The 17587-nt window shown below is 43.7% G+C and overlaps 1 protein-coding gene across 1 annotated transcript in view; it reads right to left on the reverse strand.

Annotated features, from left to right (window-relative positions):
- IQGAP1 (IQ motif containing GTPase activating protein 1) overlaps positions 1 to 17587 on the reverse strand; it is a 100529-nt gene that overhangs the window by 19280 nt on the left and 63662 nt on the right. Inside the window, exons 16-26 of the mRNA XM_043922676.1 lie at positions 10088 to 10178; positions 9623 to 9790; positions 8722 to 8864; positions 5797 to 5967; positions 5016 to 5099; positions 4839 to 4910; positions 4673 to 4742; positions 4072 to 4280; positions 2838 to 2993; positions 2438 to 2601; positions 1115 to 1339 (exon numbers count right to left, since the gene is read on the reverse strand). Coding sequence (XP_043778611.1) covers positions 1115 to 1339; positions 2438 to 2601; positions 2838 to 2993; positions 4072 to 4280; positions 4673 to 4742; positions 4839 to 4910; positions 5016 to 5099; positions 5797 to 5967; positions 8722 to 8864; positions 9623 to 9790; positions 10088 to 10178 — 1553 coding nt within the window. The remainder of the gene's footprint in view (positions 1 to 1114; positions 1340 to 2437; positions 2602 to 2837; positions 2994 to 4071; positions 4281 to 4672; positions 4743 to 4838; positions 4911 to 5015; positions 5100 to 5796; positions 5968 to 8721; positions 8865 to 9622; positions 9791 to 10087; positions 10179 to 17587) is intronic.

Genomic DNA, 17587 nt, shown 5'->3' on the forward strand with positions numbered 1-17587 from the left:
TACCCCTGAGAACCTCACGCATGATCTAACCCTACTCTACACCAAATGAGAAACCCACTGCAGACTACTCTGCTCACATCTCTAGCCCTCACCCAAGCTGGATAAAATCAGAAACATTTTGGCTCTCTGAGTTGTATTTCCCCAGCATTTTCCATATTCTGGTGACACATTCCTGCTCTGGATGTATTCACATAGATGGTAAACTATGGCCCAGGCACAGAAGTCTCCTGGATTACGGTAATTTAGTTGGCCCAACTTGCAGTGATCCAGGGCAGCTCATCATTGGCCCACAGCATCTCCTGTTCCCTCTCACAGAACACAGAGATCTCACTCAGATCCAGGTGTCTCTTCCCACCTAACCCCATTTCCGCGATGCCCATGTCCTTCCAGTCCCAGACTCTCAGAGCTCCTTTCACCTGCCGGCATTTGGACAGGAAGACTCTGCACTCGGCAGGGCCAATCGCATCCTCCAGCCTCCGCCATGTGATGGTTCACCCGCTCAGAAAGGCTCTCTCCAACCACTCTAAGTTAGCTCCCACTTGTATGCTTCATCACAGCTCCCTACAAAACTACAGAACTCCCCTCAGCTTGCAACTTCGTTTCTATGTACCTGTCTCATCTCTCCAAACTATGAACAGAAGGCAGGGAGTGTGTTGGTTTCAATCATTATTGTATGTCTCATCTGTTATTGTATTTTTTTTTTTTTGTTTAATATAGACCATTTTTTAAAGTCTTCATTGAATTTGTTTCAATATTGTTTCTGTTTTATGTTTTGTTCTGGCTGAGAAGCAGGTGGGATCTCAGCTCCCGGACAAGAGATTATCCGCACCCCACCCCACTTAGAAAGTGAAGTCTTAACCACTGAATCGCCAGGGAAGTCCCCAATATCATATTACTATATGTGCATTTAACCCACTGTCTGGCACTTAGGAAGTACTCTATAAATATCTGCTAAATAAGTGAAGAAATTACCAACTCAACTGCTTAAAGAAGAGGTTTCTATGGGAAAACTTTTGAACAACTACTAACTTTCAAATCAAAGAAATATTAACCACTTAAAAAGAGAGAGAAAATACTAAAAACATGAAAGAAAAAGGGGTTGTGATGATCATACCTCGCCTCTCCTGTCTGGGACTCCATCTGGTTAACCCAAGACTTGTAAATATCCACGGGGTCAGTTTTGATGTTGAGGGTCTTGTCATCCATGATCTCCTTCACCACTGGAGCCAAGATCTGTCTGAGCGCATTCTGGCCCCGGGCGCCGCGGTTGAAACTCACAACCATCTTAATAACTGTCGGATTTCCTGTCACAATCTCTTGAATCTGATCTACTTTCGACCTGTAAAACACAAGAAACAAGTTCAGTTCAAACTAGTCACGAATCTACCAACTTTCAGATCCTTCCTACTTAAAGACCCCATCTCCTTAAAAACAGAAGTAGCTGGAAAGAGGTGGGTACATGCTCTTTCTCTAGAAACTTTCCCGACTCTCATCTGAATATGGGACCTGCCTGCAGCTGCAAACTCTTATCATGGAAACATGATCAGGTCTCTTATTAGCTAAAGACGGGAAAGTTTCTTGTTTGGATAAGAATTCTGTCTTAATACAGAATGTTTCTAAAACTACTGGCAAATCTCTTATTCTATCATCTCCCAGAAACAGCAACATTTTATATTAGTGTTTATATTAGTTCATAATTAGCATATTAGTTTACATTATATATATATAATTAGTTTATATTGGTGTGTAGTATATATAGTATGAAAAACTGAAATTGAAACTGTTAATCGCTCAGTCATGTCTAACTCTTGTGATCCCATGGTCTGTAGCCCACCAGGCTCCTCTGTCCATGGGATTTCTCAGGTCAGAATACTGGAGTGGGTTGCCGTTCCTTTCTCCAGAGGATCTTCCCGACCCAGGGATCAAACCCAGGTCTCCCGCAATGCAGGCAGATTCTTTACCATCTGAGCCACCAGGGAAGGCCAATTAATTACATATATATGGCATGTATGTAATTAATTTGTACTTTTAGTATAATTAGCTTGCATTAGTGTATAATATATGTTGCTGTTGTGGTTTAGTCCCTAAGTCATGTCCGACTCTGCAACCCTATCAACTGTAGCCCACCAGGCTCCTCCATCCATGGGATTTCCCAGGCAAGACTACTGGAGCTGATTGCCATTTTCTTCTGCAGGGGATCTTTCTGACCCACGGATGGAACCCACACTCCTGCACTGGCAGGTGAGTTCTTTATTGCTGAGCCACCATCGAAGTCCTATACTATATATTATTGTTATAAAAAATAGATGCTTCTTTAGAGTAAGTATTTCACACATATCACAGTGTGGAAAAAAGGCACAGACAGGCCTGAATCTCTAACTGGCAGCATCTGTGATGGAGGGGAGGGGTTCCTGGCCCTGCAGAAATCTGTCCCTACTTGATCTCCTCCTGCAGGGCTGTCTTGAAGAGCCGCAGGAGCAAGTACTCCTCTCGCTGGTTGGAGGCATAGTTGTAGAGAGTGAAGATCACAGAGTCCATGAACTTGGTGGACTTGTTCTGGGGCATCTGAAAGATCAGCTTCGCCAGGTAGGTGGGGTTGGTCTGAAACATAAATCAAGGGATAAGTGATTTCCATGTAACTTGAAGGCTGGCACAAATATTCAAGACTTTTCAGTTTGAAGGATCAGGATGTACCTGAATCATAAAAGAAAAATAAGACAAGCCCTTTGCTCACCCCTCAGTGGAAATCAGAAAGATTTCCACAGAGATCCATGCATAAGGCTTTCTTGAGAAAAAGTTAACTACATTTTACAGTACTGATTCCAGGAGCCACTCACCTGCAGTAAATAAAACAAGTGCTGATACGCTTCCAATTTCTCTCTCTTCTCCTTGCTCAAGGCCTTCAGACCTCCCTTCTGTTTATTTAGCATCATCATATCAGACAACTGTTCCTTATTTTTTTTGGTAAGTTTTTTACTGTGGGAAACCACATCCTGTAAACAAGCACATGTATACATAAATCAAAACACTTTCAAAGATGCAACTCCAGGCATTATGGAAAGGTTTTTAGCACCTAAAACCTTTCGTGAAGGTCTACTGCACTGGCGGATCCCATTACATACTTTAGAATTACTATCATCTGCTGCTGCTGTTTTAATCACTCAGTCGTGTGGGACTTTGGGACCCCACGGACTGTAGCCCACCCGGCTCCTCTGTCCATGGGATTCTCCAGGAAAGAATACTGGACTGAGTTGACACTCCCTCCTCCAGGGGATCTTCCCGACCCAGGGGTCGAACTTGCATCTCCTGCTTGGCAGGCTGATTCTTTACCACTGAGAAACCTGGGGAGCCCCTGGAATCACTACATTGAATCCCATTTTCAGTATGTCAATCAAATCTATTCCTACTCAAATCTACTTATGAAGAACCTAATCCTAAAAATGTCCATTGATTCAGGAAACCAGCTTCTAGGAGTCTATCTTACAAAGTCTTGTATACAATAAAGCTACATGTACAGTGAAACATTAACTGCAGTATTATTCTGTAATAAAAAAAGTTGAAAATGCCAAATAGTCTGGAAAAAGACGTGACTCAGACTACTTCCTGATCAATTATTACACTGCCATTAAAAATAGTATTTGTGATGATATCATATAAAATGTATCTTATCCTCTATATTAAATAAAAATGTAGGATACAAAATTATTCTTAGAGTGGTGTAATAATGGGATGATTTTTATCTATACTTTTCTATTTTTAAAAAATATTTATTTGGTTGCCCCAGGTCTTAGCTGTGGCAAGCAGACTCTTAGTTGTGTCATGTGGGATCTACTTCCCTGACCAGGGATGGAACCCAGGCCCCCTGCACTGGAAGCATAGTCTTAGCCACTGGATGGCTAAGACTTCTCTACTCAAAACTATGTGATCAAATAATTTCATTTCTTATTTAACATAAAAGAAAACATACAGCATTCACGGAGAAGAAAGCCAGCCCTGCAAGGCATAAAGGTAGGGAGGCAGAGGTATCAAGCAGGACAGTGCCCCAAGGCCCTGGCTGGTACTGGACCATACCTGCAGTGTAATTTTATTTTTCACCAGCAGTCCGATTTTGATATCCATGAGATTGAGGTCATTCTCCAGCTGCTGGTTAGAACGGATAAGGGTAATAACCTCTTCCCGCATCTTCATAAGATCAAGCTCCTCCTGAAAATCCTGGTCACTTTGGTCGAGCAGGTGGACGAATTTCCGGACCACGATCATAGGCGGGTCCTCGGCACTGACTGACAGGGAGAAAGCATGTGTCAGACGAGGAATGGCATTCCCAGAAGAAGTTCTGTGTCTTGGAAAGCATCAGCATTGTCTTATATTTAAAAAAGAAAACAAAGCAGCTCTATTCACACGTAAGATATTCGTTTATTTTTGAGATGTGCAGAGACAACCACCAAGTGCAATCTTCCTGGTCATGCTGTTGCTATGTTGTTAGGCAGAAGGCAGATACAGCAAGCAGCAAGACACCAAGCCATGGGTTAGCAAAGGGGCTTCAGTCACAAGCAGCACCCTGCCCCCCAAGCCTTGCCTGCAGGACAAGAAAAGAGATCCGTGGAGAATACCCAGAACCCGATGGCTCTCAGCCACTGCCTCAACTCTTCTCTGCTGAGCCACAGTTACTCACTGAGAGTCTTGTAGTCATCACGAGCTTTGTTTGCCCGGATAAAAGCCTGGATTTTGATAATGTCATTTATCTAAGGGACACAAAAGAAGAAATTCCTCAGTTCATCTGTCCACTGCAAACACAGCAAAACTGATTCTACCGGTGCTTCTCACCCAGGGGTACTCACATGATCTCGGAAATACTGCAGGCGTTCTCTATAGCGCTTTCTAGCTTGGTGCATCCTTGCCAGGGACTGGATCTGTGGAGAAGGAGAGGGGGTCCCAGAAATGAGAAGAGCCCTTCATCTCCGCACATGTCACGCTCACACGCCATGCTGATGAGAAACCCTGCCTGGGCTACATACCTTTATAACTTCATCTTTGTGGGAGCGCAGGTAAGCCAAGCGGTCTTGGTACGCCTTCTTCTGCTTGTATCCTCTCCACTGAGACTGAAACCCAAATGTTACAGAAGAGGCGTCATTTCCCAAGGGTCAGAGGAAGTTTAAAAACTTTCCCCCAAGAGCAATTTGTGATACACCCTTAAAAAGGATGACATCCACCTGTGATGGGGGAAGGAGAGACGGGACTCTCCTTCACCAGGAGAGCACCTGGCTAACTTCCACCTCCCGGAAGTGAGCACAGCGTTGCACGCTTTTCAAAGGGCATCCACACAGATGCTCTCACTGGCTCCTCACAACCAGTTGGGGAGGAAGGTAAGATAAACACTAGCATCTGCATTTACAGAGGAGGACACAAACTCAGAGAAGGGGCTCGCCACATCCTGACAGTGCTGGAGTCGTAACTCCTAACCCAGAATTCTTTCTGAGCTTCCCTAGCACTGAAGCAAAATCACAATTGCTTCTCTCCATATTCAAATCTCACATAAAGGAATAGTCTTAGGAGACAGTGAGGTGGCGAGAAGAGCCGCCACTGAGCCGGACAACTTACCGCTGAACACCATGAAGCACACGCTGATCACGTGGCAGGAGAGAAGGGGATGGTCAGAAGGCAAAAACCCCACTCAGTCACTCAACCACAGGCCCTGACTGTTTATCACACTCAGACACTCAACTGCAGGTGCTGACTGTTCGTCAGTCCTGCTCTGGAAGCCCCCTTGCTGTCTGCACATAGGCGGCTCTGAAATACCTGAATGCAGGTGATGGCCGGGATCTGTTTCTTTAGGAAATTCATCCTGGATCGGAACTCCTGCCGGACCAAGTACCCCCGGCAGCAAGCCTGCAGCTTGGTGATCAAGCCTTCGTTGGCCAGCCAAAGCTGTTCCCGGTTATACGCAGCCGTTACCCCAGAGATGGAACTCTGAAAACACAGCAGTCACGTGAGAAGACATACACGTACAGAGTTTTAACACAGTGCCATCGCCAGTGCACGCACTAATGCTCACAGCTTGCCAAGGCTACACTAGATTTTTAAAAATACGGTGTGATTAGCTTTTTTCTTTAGTGTTTTGGCTGTACTAGGTCTTCCTTGCTGCACACAGGCTTTCTCCAGTCGAGGTGCACTGGTTTCTCACTGCAATGGCCTCTCTTGAGTTCTCTAGAGTTCGGGGTTTGGTAGTTTCAGTGCACGGGCTTAGTGACCTCATGGCATGTGGGATCTGCCTGGACCAGGGATCAAAACCATGCCTCCCACATTGGCAGGTGGGTTCTTTACCACTGAGCCACCAGGGAAGCCGCTCTACTAGATCTTTAGCCAAGAAACAGCAATGAAGACTTCAGGTCTATTTTTCAAGGCCAAGCTGCCCTCACATCCCCCAGCAAGGAGTCAAAAACGTGACCTTCTTTGACCTCATGTTATTTCCTTTACTCACTCACCCACCTAACGCTGACCATCCCAGGAACTGTGCTTGCTGATCTGGGGTCATACTGACAAGAAGACAGAGAGACAGGTGCTACCAAGGCCTGGAGCCCCTGGAACGCCACAGAGGAGGGCCCTGTGGGGGAGTGGATAGACCACAGATGGTCTGGAGAAACAGCTTAGCGTGTCTGGACTATTACTACCAGCCCCAGAGAACCTGCAAACTTTCAAAGAGGAATAAAACTATTAGATGCGTTTTTAGAAAAGCAGCATAGTTAGCTGAGTAGCTGGCAGATCAGCGTGAGCAGGTGAATTAGAATCCTGGGGTGTATGATCCAAGTGAGAGCAGCCCTGACCACCCTGGGTGAGGGCAGGAGTGCTGAGAATGGTTACTGAGAACACCTGCAAACCCACCTGATAGCCATGGCCCCTTCTTGTCTTTGATGTCAGAGCTATTTCCGCCCCCCACCCCCCGCCCCAGACAATGTGTACAGTTAAAAGACTACATGAGGACCTCCCTGGCAGTCCAATGGTTAAGATTCTGTGCTTTCACTGCAGGGGGGATGGGTTTGGTCCCTGGTCAGGGAATTAAGATCCCACATGACGCGAGCTGCAGCCAAAAAAAAACCCCAAATAAACAGAAACAAAAAGACTATATGACCTAGGGACAGTCCATGGGATGCAAGCAGAAGCAGCTTGGTAAGATCTTTGGGAAGGAAAGCTCTTTAAGAGAGACAGACAGCTGGTATCAGGCCTGTCTGTTCTCCTCCCCGTCTTCCTACTTCCTGCCTGCCTTCCTTCTGGATGACAAGGTGACCTTGAGAATGGCAGACGGAAGAACGCTGGGACAGACCAGATCGTGGAGCCACCACACCTTCCCTGGATGCTCAACTTCAGAATTACTTTATGTGAAGAAAAAAAAATACACCTTTATGTACTAGTCCAGCCCTGATTTTCCCATCAAACTGTGCTGAGGTGTCCACTGGACTTCTAGACTGAAGATGGAAAGGCAAATCTGGTGGTGAGGAGAAGGACTAAGGCGGCGGGCGGTGAGTCTGAAGGAACAAGATTTAGGTTTGCAAGCACACAGGTGAAAACTGGGGCTACTGGCTTGAATGAGATGACTGAGGAAGACTATACAGAGGAAGAGAAGGGGGCTGATGGAACCCAGATATAACGCAAGTAGAGTCAGAGGAAACAAAAGGAGACAGAGATTAAGAAGGGACACTCGGAAGTAGACCCAGGAGAGAACAGCACTGGAGAAGCCGAAAGAGTCGAGGGTTTAAGGAAGCGGACACACTGAGAGGTCACCTATGACGAGAGCACATCTCCTTGCTGAACTTGGCAATTAAAAGGCCACTGATACAGTCTAAAGCAGGAGTTTTACTAAAATAAGAGCTGGATAGCCATGAGCTAAGATGTGAATGATAATGGAGAATGAATTCATGAAGGACAGACTGACTTAAAGGCATTTAGTAAGAACAGAGTATGAACTTATAGGCAAGACTGAATCAGGAGAGTTCTACAGGATTAAAATTTTTGTCTTTTTTGTTTTCAAAGACAAGGGAGACATGATTATGTATGTAGGTGGTATTAAAAGTATATCCTTGAACCAGCAGCACCAGTATCACCTGGGAGCTGGTCAGAAATGTAGAATTTCAGGCCTCATGTCAGACCCACAGAGTCAGTCTTCACGTCACCAGGATCCCCAGATGACTCACACACACGTTTGTTTTTTTTTCCACATGCACATGTTAAGTTCTGGAGAGCACTGATCTACGTTACACAGAGGAGGTGACACTTGAGATGGGTGTGCCTGGACAGCCAGAATTTTGACAGATGTAGATGGCAGGGGAGGGACATCTCACATTAGCAGGCACTTTGTTTTGTTTATGATTACACCTCTGATGCACAGAAGAATATCTGGTACATGTAGGAGGACAGGAGGTGTTCAGAAAGTGTCAAATGAATGAAGAAATCCTAAAAAGAATGAAGAGCATCAGCAAAGACATAGGGGATGGGAAAGACGTGCTTTGAAAGCTGTGATAAAAAAATGCTAACTTTATGTGAAAGTGCAGGCTATATTCAAATACAGTAAAGTTTGGAGTTTGTGGGATAGTCAGAAAAGAGATTAAGTATGTAAATTGGGAAAGATTAAGAGTAGTTGTATTTACCCTTGTTCTTCCTAAGTAGTATAACCTCTAAACTACAGGTACTGTCTCTCAGCTCCTTCTTTTGTGAAGAAATGTGACCTACCTGGATCTCCTCCCGAGAAAGCTGCATGGAATTCTGCACAAAGTCTGAGGGTTCATCCCATCCTCCTTCCTGGGTCTCCAGATTGTGGTAATAATAATATCCACCTTTTACCCAGTGCTTCACCCACTTGCTGTTGTTATCTCCTGACATAAAATAAAGGAAAGATCCAAGAAACTCAGAGACACACTCCCCACAGCCACATGTCTAATCCTATAGGATCACCCTGATCAGGCTGAACAACCTAAATGAATACCATTCCCAAAGCCTACCCCTTGGGTCTGTGAGAGTAAAGAGGGATCCTAAGTTCCTCTTAAATTATGACTCTGTAACATCTCATTTAGTTCATTCATGTCCACACTATAAAAAGAAAATACCTATGAAGTCCACATGTGGAAACTGACCTTGACTACCTCTGTTCCTTTCAAAGCCTACACTGAAGTAAGACCACGTGTGTCAGAAAACTATTTTCATAAAAGACTTGCAACCATTCAGTCTTTCTAGTTAATTTTCAAAAAAAGGGGCGGGGCATAAAATGGGATAAAATATCTTTATTCCCCCCTTTCTGCAGATGAACTACTTTTAAGTATCTTATAGGCTTAGGTAATCAGAACTATACCCTATGAAAGAAACATTTTCAGAAAATTGACCTTAAGTTAGCCATGACCATGGTAACTTAAGTGACCACCTTGAGTTAGCCGTACTCAAGGTGAAGAAAAAGAGTTATTTTTAAACATAGGAATATTATCTCCTTGAGTCTTTACAGTAAGCCCCCTACTGTACTTCTTCAGGGCCTTTCCCTATAGCTTGTCCCCTTCCCCTTCAGTTCCATGGTATTTCTAAGTTTCCGTGGTATTTCTAAGCTCTTACTTTCAGGACACATATTGATTTACCCATAACTCACCTGCTGCCAGTTTTTTCTTCTTGACTTCAGCAAGGTCACTCTGGTAAGTCTCACCACATTCGGGGATGACGCCATACAAGCCGACGTCGGGGGAACGAAGGGCGCTGAGTGTTTTGCTAACTTCGCCTTTCTCCACTGCTTCATTGATGGCAAAGATTCCTAAGGCAACTATCCCAGGAGAGAACTGTTACTGGAATAGTTTAGAAAGCATCTAGATTTGCTTACTAGCACACCGTCCCCCCTGTAACTATCTTTTTTTTTTAAATTTTGGCCACACCACCTGGCAGGTAGCATGGTTCCCCATTCAGGGATAGAGCCTGGGCCTCTGCGGTGAAAGTGCCAAATCGTAACCACTAGGCAATCAGAGAATCCCCAGCCCTATATCTTGGTCAAGCTGAGTACTGAGCTATGGAACACCTTGCCACCCCCCACTTTCCATCAGAACAGAAATAAACTGATACATACACCTTTGTGCTTCTTGGGTGTCTTTGTTGGACTGCCAGATTCCACCTTGAATTTCATCCAACCATAACACAGCTGACTCATCCTGGGTTTCCTACAAACCATTAAGAGCAAAATGATCTTAGAGTCATGAAATCAGGGTACATGCCATGATGGTGGCTTCTGAGACTCAATGAGAGACAGAGGAAGAGGTTTCAAACATACAAGACAAGACATGTGGAATAGTCAACTGGAAGAAGCCAACATAAAAAACTGGTAAAAGGGTTACACGAGAAATACCTCAATTATAAGCGACGGGTATAGGAAGGTGAATTCCAGTCATTCAGGAGGACAGGAGCAGCTAGAAGGAGCAAAAGGTCCACACTGGGAAGAGACCCAGGGACTTAAACACTGGCAAGGACCACAGCATGCATATGAATATGCAATACTTTTTTTAAAAAAGCCTTCTTTGCCAGCAATATTCAGAGGGAGTAAATATTCTCTATGTATTTTGGGGGACTTCCCTGGTGGCTCAGCGGTAAAGAATATGCCTGCCAATTCAGGAAACACAGGTTCGATCCCTGATCTGGGAAGATCCCCTGGAGAAAGAAATGGCACCCCACTCCAGTATTCTTGCCTGGGAAATACCATGGACAGAGGAGCCTGGCAGGCTACAGTCCATGTGGTCACAAAGAGTCAGACATGACTTACCAACTAAACAACAATAACAATATATTCTCTGTGACCACTATTTTTAAGACTATCAAGACTTTATCGCATGTAAAGCTAGGAGTCACTACGGGGAACTTAAGCTTATCATCGGCTTATATTCTAAAACTTGAAAGTTAAAACAGTTGTTGGAAACTTAGAGACACATCTTCACACAGAAACATAATAAACGGTGATTAGTTTACTCAGTGTGGCCAACAAGAGTTTCTCCAGCCCAGTGAAGTTTGCGTTGAATACTAGGAACAAGGGTGAGACAGAAATGGAGTCTTTTTCTCCTTCTAGGCAAGGCACCTCGGGTTTCAAAGTGACCAGGCTGGGAGAACTGTGTTTGAGACAACCTTGGCAGACCCGGCAAGAGTTAACTACTCCTGAGGCTTGAGCTAATAGCAGTTGGGATAAATAGTAGCTCAAAAATCCTTCAAGACTACTTGATATAAATATAATTTGCCAAGGCACCCAGGAGACAGCTGGGGTCAGTTACTCTGTGTTGTCAGCTGAGGCAGGGTCTTGGCTTTGGGGGAAAATGGAAAATTTCACTGGCTTCAGCACACCCAGCAGCTGAAAAAACTACAAAATCTCAGAGGAGGCTTGGCTTTCCTCCTGTGTTATTGGGAAAAGACACAATATTTCATTCAGCCAAGCCAAGAAGTCACAAATCCCAGCAGTTTACAAAGTGCCTTGGTGACAGGGTGAGGCCAAAAGAAGGCACCTGAAATCCAAAGTAATGATTTCACTCAAATGCAGAGTTTTAGAAAGAAAGACCACTTTAAATTATGTTTAAGTACTGGGCTTACAATCATAGGCACTGTTCCAATGTAAGAAGTTCATAGTCTCGGTAAAGGATAAAAGGACCCCAATAAACAGAACACAAGAACAAGTCACCTAATAGCTTCAGAACTTAGCCGTTTTCTACCAATGGTCAGTTTCTGTTACTCAAAATAGAAAATGGCCACACACAACTCTCAAGAGTCCTATGAATAAATACTGGCAATGCTAAGCAATAGTTTCAATATGAGATAATATACTGAGTCAGTGATAACTTAAACTGAGAAGTCATGAGCTAGACAGCTGAAGCTGTATTCTCTGAGAGAATTGGCGTAAACATCCTTGCACCCTAAAAATGGGTACTTCCACAGAATCAGGTCATTTGGAGGTTTACTTTTAGGCTAATCATACATGAGCTTTCTCTGCACAGAATCTCCTGTAAGCAAAGCCAGGAGATTTGGCTCAGCCTTCCTTGTATCTGGAGAAAGGTGCAGCTTATCAAGAATTCTGACCATCCAGGGGACTTCCCTGCTGGTCCAGGGGCTAAGATTCCATGCTCCCAATGCAGGGAACCCAGGTTCAATCAGTTCCTGGTCAGGGAACTAGATCTTACATGCTGCAACTAAGATGAAAGACAAAGATCGAAGATTCCCTGTGCCACAACAAAGACATGGTGCAGCTGAATATATAAATATTAAGAAAAAAAATTCTGACCATCCAGAGTTCTGTCATCTCTGTCCCATGCAGACTAAAGCAGGAGGATTAAACATTTCATACATTCCTAAGAAACAAGTGACAGAGCTGTGGTGTGAAAGGAAAAAAAAAAAACCACTGGATCCGTGTCTTAGGTGGGTCAGGGGAAAATGAGATAGAAACATCCTTCCTCTGACTGAAAGAGGCAAGACAGATGACATACACCATCATCCCAGTGTAAGGAAAGAAGAGGACCTCACTGCTCCAATTAGATCAAATCAGATGACAAAATCCAACATCCTCCTGTGAGAGTCTGTTCTAAGGATTAACTCAAACCACTCGACACAGTTAAAAACCTGAATAAGATATTGTGGAGGATATTAAGATGAAACAGATTTAATGTGAAAATGCCATATAAAATATACCGAAATAACATCCCCTGACATCTCTGAGTACACTTTGAAGCACACTGATTGCATTTTAGAAGAGGTAAAGAGCCAGGGACCAGAAATAAGAATCCAAGGAGTGGGCAGTGACTGGAGGTAAAAGAGGTGGAGAAGCCACAAGATACAGGGAAAGGAAAGGGCAGACAGACAAAAGAAGAGCAGTTACCATCTGTATGTACGTATACAAAAGCTCAGACATTTGCAAAGGGTACTGTGAAAGTGAAAAGCCGCTCAGGTGTGTCCGACTCTGCGACACCATGGACTGCAGCCTGCCAGGCTTCTCTGTCCATGGAATTCTCCAGGCAAAAATACTGGAGTGGGTAGATTCCCTTCTCCAGGGAATCTTTCCAACCCAGGGATTGAACCCAGGTCTCCCACATTGCAGGTGAATTCTTTACTGTCTGAGCCTCCAGGGAGGCCAGAGAATACTGGAGTGGGTAGCCTATTCCTTCTCCAGCAGATCTTCCTGACCCGGATTCTTTACCAGTTGAGCTACCAGGGAAGCCCACAAAGGGCACGTCTCACCCCTAAAACCTCCTTAAAAGTCTCTCTTGTTTTATGTGGCATGGATGCACGTGTCATGATTCCTAAAATATTCATAAATGTGTAGACACATATATGTGTAATATAAATTAATATCTTAGCACTCATCACGTATATTAACCGTGCTATACATACATATAGATATACCTTAAAGCATCATACATACCATATATGCATGAAACACACATACATGAATCTATAAAACATTTATTAACACAAGTGCTGACCATTCGAAGTGGAGCCTTGATGGTTTAGGTATCGATCCTCTAGCTGCTCACAGTAAATGCTCAGGGAGAGAGCTAGAACTGGGGGTGCCACAGTGGGAGGTTTGGGACAGGAACAGTGCACCAAACAAATGTATTCAATATTCTAGCAACTGGTCCAGCTGTGTCAGTGCACACCTGCTGGTTTCTAGCTACATGCATGTACGCATGCCTGTGTACACACAGACTGTGGGGTGGGTGAGGAGAAGCAAGACTTAAACAGTATTCATATTTACAATTATGAGTTCCTTGAGAACCCCTAATGATACTGAGGCAGGGCCCTGTGGGGTTCCTGGGCACAAGGTCTTTCTGTCTCCCATTTCTTTGATTATAGGAAAAAGCTTTCATTCAGCCTCTGGGACCTTCCCTGAGTTTGGTATTCTGCCCACAAGCATGTAGACCCCAGACCAGTTGGACCTGAAGGTTGATGACGCTGACTCTTCCTTACCTCGCTACCCATCCATCAGTCTATAAAACTTCTCACTGTCTTCACCAAGTGGGGACATGTAGCTTTTCAAGGCAGGAGTTTGCTGTGTCCCCCTTTGCCTAGCAAAGTAATAAAGCTATTCTTTTCTACTCCACTCAAAACTCTGTCTTTGAGATTCAATTTGGCACTGCTGTACATAGAAGCTGAGCTTTAGGCATCACTAATACCATGCCTTGGCATTCAAACAATACTAACCCAATGACCAGTAATCTACTTTTAGCAAGTATTCCCAAGGCACTAAATTTAAATGGAGAGAGAAGTGACTTGGTGAGAACAGTGGAGGCAGGACCTCCAAATATCCCTTCTACATAAAAGCAACAAAAACACTGGCAAAAATCATCAGAATCAACTTTTTCAAAAATCCAGAAATTAACCAAAGGCTTCCAGCAGTCAGAGAGAGCCTATTCAAGAACAGTTGACTCTCTGTAAGAAGAGTGAGGTCTGTGGTGCTTTAAATGGCTTTATTCCCTTTTTATGCTCTGCCCACCCCCTCCGCTCCCACCCCATACACACCTTCCTGCTTCAGATCTATCTATTCCCAGAGAACTGTCATTAGTTGACACATTAGGGAGTTCCATGGAAGACCACAGCTAGGTTCTCTTTATTTGACCTGACTCAGAGCGTGCCCAGTGCAAACAGCCTTTCTGGAGTATCTGTCCGAAACAGTAAGAGGTAACTGCTTCACATCAGAGATGTCTGGGGCAGCGGATAAACACTTAGGCAAAAATAGGCTAACCGAAGAGCCTAAAAGGACGGACTTCCCCGACGGTCCATGCTTTCACTGCCAAGGGAGAGTTCAGTTCCTGGAGTTCAACCCTTGGTTGGGGAACTAAGATCCCACAAGCTGCAGAACACAGAAAAAAAAAAAACAACACACAAAACTTCAAAAGAAAAGCTAGAGAACGAGACGTCCACAGACAGCTTTGAAAAGCTCTGACAAACTCCTGGGATGGGGATCGAGAAGATGACAGCACATGTGTAGGTTCTGCACATGCTCAAAAAAGATCTGATAAGACTGTAAACTCTGACCGCTGGCTGACCCTGAGGCTCTGGGCAAGCATGAAGTGAACGTTAAAGCAAAATTGTGAACTGCCTAGCTGAGTGTGGAAGGCAGGCCCCAACACATACAAAGCCCCTCAGCAAAGGCTGGAAGCTTTGCTGGTTCTAGGCATTCAAGGAAATTTCTAATCATTAGCTGACCACTAGCTAACCAAGCAGAGACTTCAGTGGACACACATGACTAAGAATACAGACTTGAAAGAACTGAAAATCACTAAGAAAACAACAACAGAAATGAACTGGCACAGTAATAAACCCCAAGGAGGGGTGGAATCTGATTTCCAAACCTTCTCTATTATATTATTAAAATGTCTAACTTTCAACCAAAAATTACAAGATATGTAAAAAAAACAAGAAAGCATGGTCCAAAGAGGAAAAAAAAACAAAGCAGACAACATAGTAGACAAAAACGTAAGTCAGCAACCTAAAGTATGTTCAAATAACTAAAGGAAATGAGAATAATGCCTCACCAAATAGAGAATATCACACACACAAACATATCTATTAAAGAAACATTAAATTATGGAGTTGAAAAATACAATAACTGAAATATTCACTAGAGGGATTCAGCAGATTTGAGTAGAGGGAAGATATATGCATAACAGAATTCCCTAAAGGCAAAGTGAAAGAAAAAGAGGCATTTTACTTGAAGAAAATCTGAACAGACCTATACCAAATATAGAGATAAAAATCAATTAAAAAAAAATCAAAACACATCCTACAAAAATAAAACCAAACCAAAAATTCAGGACCATATGACTTCACTGGTGAATTCTACCAAATGTTTAAAGAACTAACATTGATCCTTTACAAACTTGTCTAAAACATAAAAGAGGATGGAACACTACTCAATTCATTCTATCAGGCCTTTATTACTCTGATACCAAAACCAGACACAGAGATAATACAAGAAAAACAGACCAAATTTAAATTAACCTCTTTCGCTTGCTAAATTTGGAACTCAGATGGCTATTTTTAAAACTACTCCCAAGAGGAACTTAAAAGCTGAGCTGAAGCTTAAAAAAAAGACAACTATACCTAAACTATAGTGTACCCGACTGAACCTGGCAGTGTAAGTAAACTTTCCTCTCATTCGCCCTATTCTTATTCCACAGCAAAAGGAAATGCTTTAAACTCTAGTCACATCCTCTAAAAGTTTAACTCCCAGGACCCAAACAAAAGGAGCAGTGAGGCCGTCACATGATGAAAGCAGGTACAACTTATATCCTCAAACTTCTTTCCTTTTTTAGACATGGACCCAGACTCAGTTCATTCTTTCAGAGTCCACTCCTCCTGGACTAATAAGGCGGCGAAAGACAACATGACCACCACTGGCCTGGGCAGAGCCACAGCAGCCAGGCCCCACACTAGAGATTCTGGGTTAGCAGAAACAGAGTTAAAGCTCAGGAATCTGTATTTTAAAAATGACCTTTCAAGGTTTCTAGTGATCAGTCAAGTTTGGGAAGCTCTGATCCAACAAACTGGTATCACAGACAGACCTCCATTTATGGCTTCCTATGACTAAAAAGCCTCTTGATGAAAGTGGAAGAGGAGAGTGAACAAGTTGGCTTAAAGTTTAACATTCAGAAAACTAAGATCATGGCATCTGGTCCCATCACTTCATAGGAAATAGATGGGGAGACAGTGGAAACAGTGTCAGACTTTATTTTTTGGGGCTCCAAAATCACTGTGGATGGTGACTGCAGCCATGAAATTAAAAGACACTTACTCCTTGGAAGGAAAGTTATGACCAACCTAGATAGCATATTAAAAAGCAGAGACATTACTTTGCCAACAAAGGTCTGTCTGGTCAAGGCTATGGTTTTTCCAGTGGTCATGTATAGATGTGAGAGTTGGACTGTGAAGAAAGCTGAGCGCCGAAAAATTGATGCTTTTAAACTGTGGTGTTGGAGAAGACTCTTGAGAGTCTCTTGGACTGCAAGGAGATCCAACCAGTCCATCCTAAAGGAGATCAGTCCTGGGTGTTCATTGGAAGGACTGATGCTGAAGCTGAAACTCCAATACTCTGGCCACCTCATGCGAAGAGTTGACTCATTGGAAAAGACCCTGATGCTGGGACAGATTGAGGGCAGGAGGAGAAGGGGAGGACAGAGGATGAGATGGCTGGATGGCATCACCGACTCGATGGGCATGAGTTTGAGTAAACTCTGGGAGTTGGTGATGGACAGGAAGGCCTGGTGTGCTGCGATTCATGGGGTCGCAAAGAGTTGGACACAACTGAGCGACTGAATTGAACTGATGGCCAACTGTTTCTCACTAGAGTAAGTAAACCAGTTAATGTCTCTGTCTCAATTTCCTGGCTACAAAATTTCCTGGGACTTGTGATTCAACCCAGAGCACAGGATCAACTGACATGCATAATAATGATCTTCTTAAAAGGAACCTGGTACTTGCTACATGTATACATTTAGGACACATTAATGTCAAGTACTCTCATGACAACAGAATCAAAGGAGATCTATCCACACTATATTATGGGGCTTCCCTGGTGGTCCAGTGGTTGAGAATCTGCCTGCCA

This window comes from Cervus elaphus, chromosome 13 (genome assembly GCF_910594005.1).
Source record: "Cervus elaphus chromosome 13, mCerEla1.1, whole genome shotgun sequence".
Lineage (NCBI taxonomy): Eukaryota > Metazoa > Chordata > Mammalia > Artiodactyla > Cervidae > Cervus > Cervus elaphus.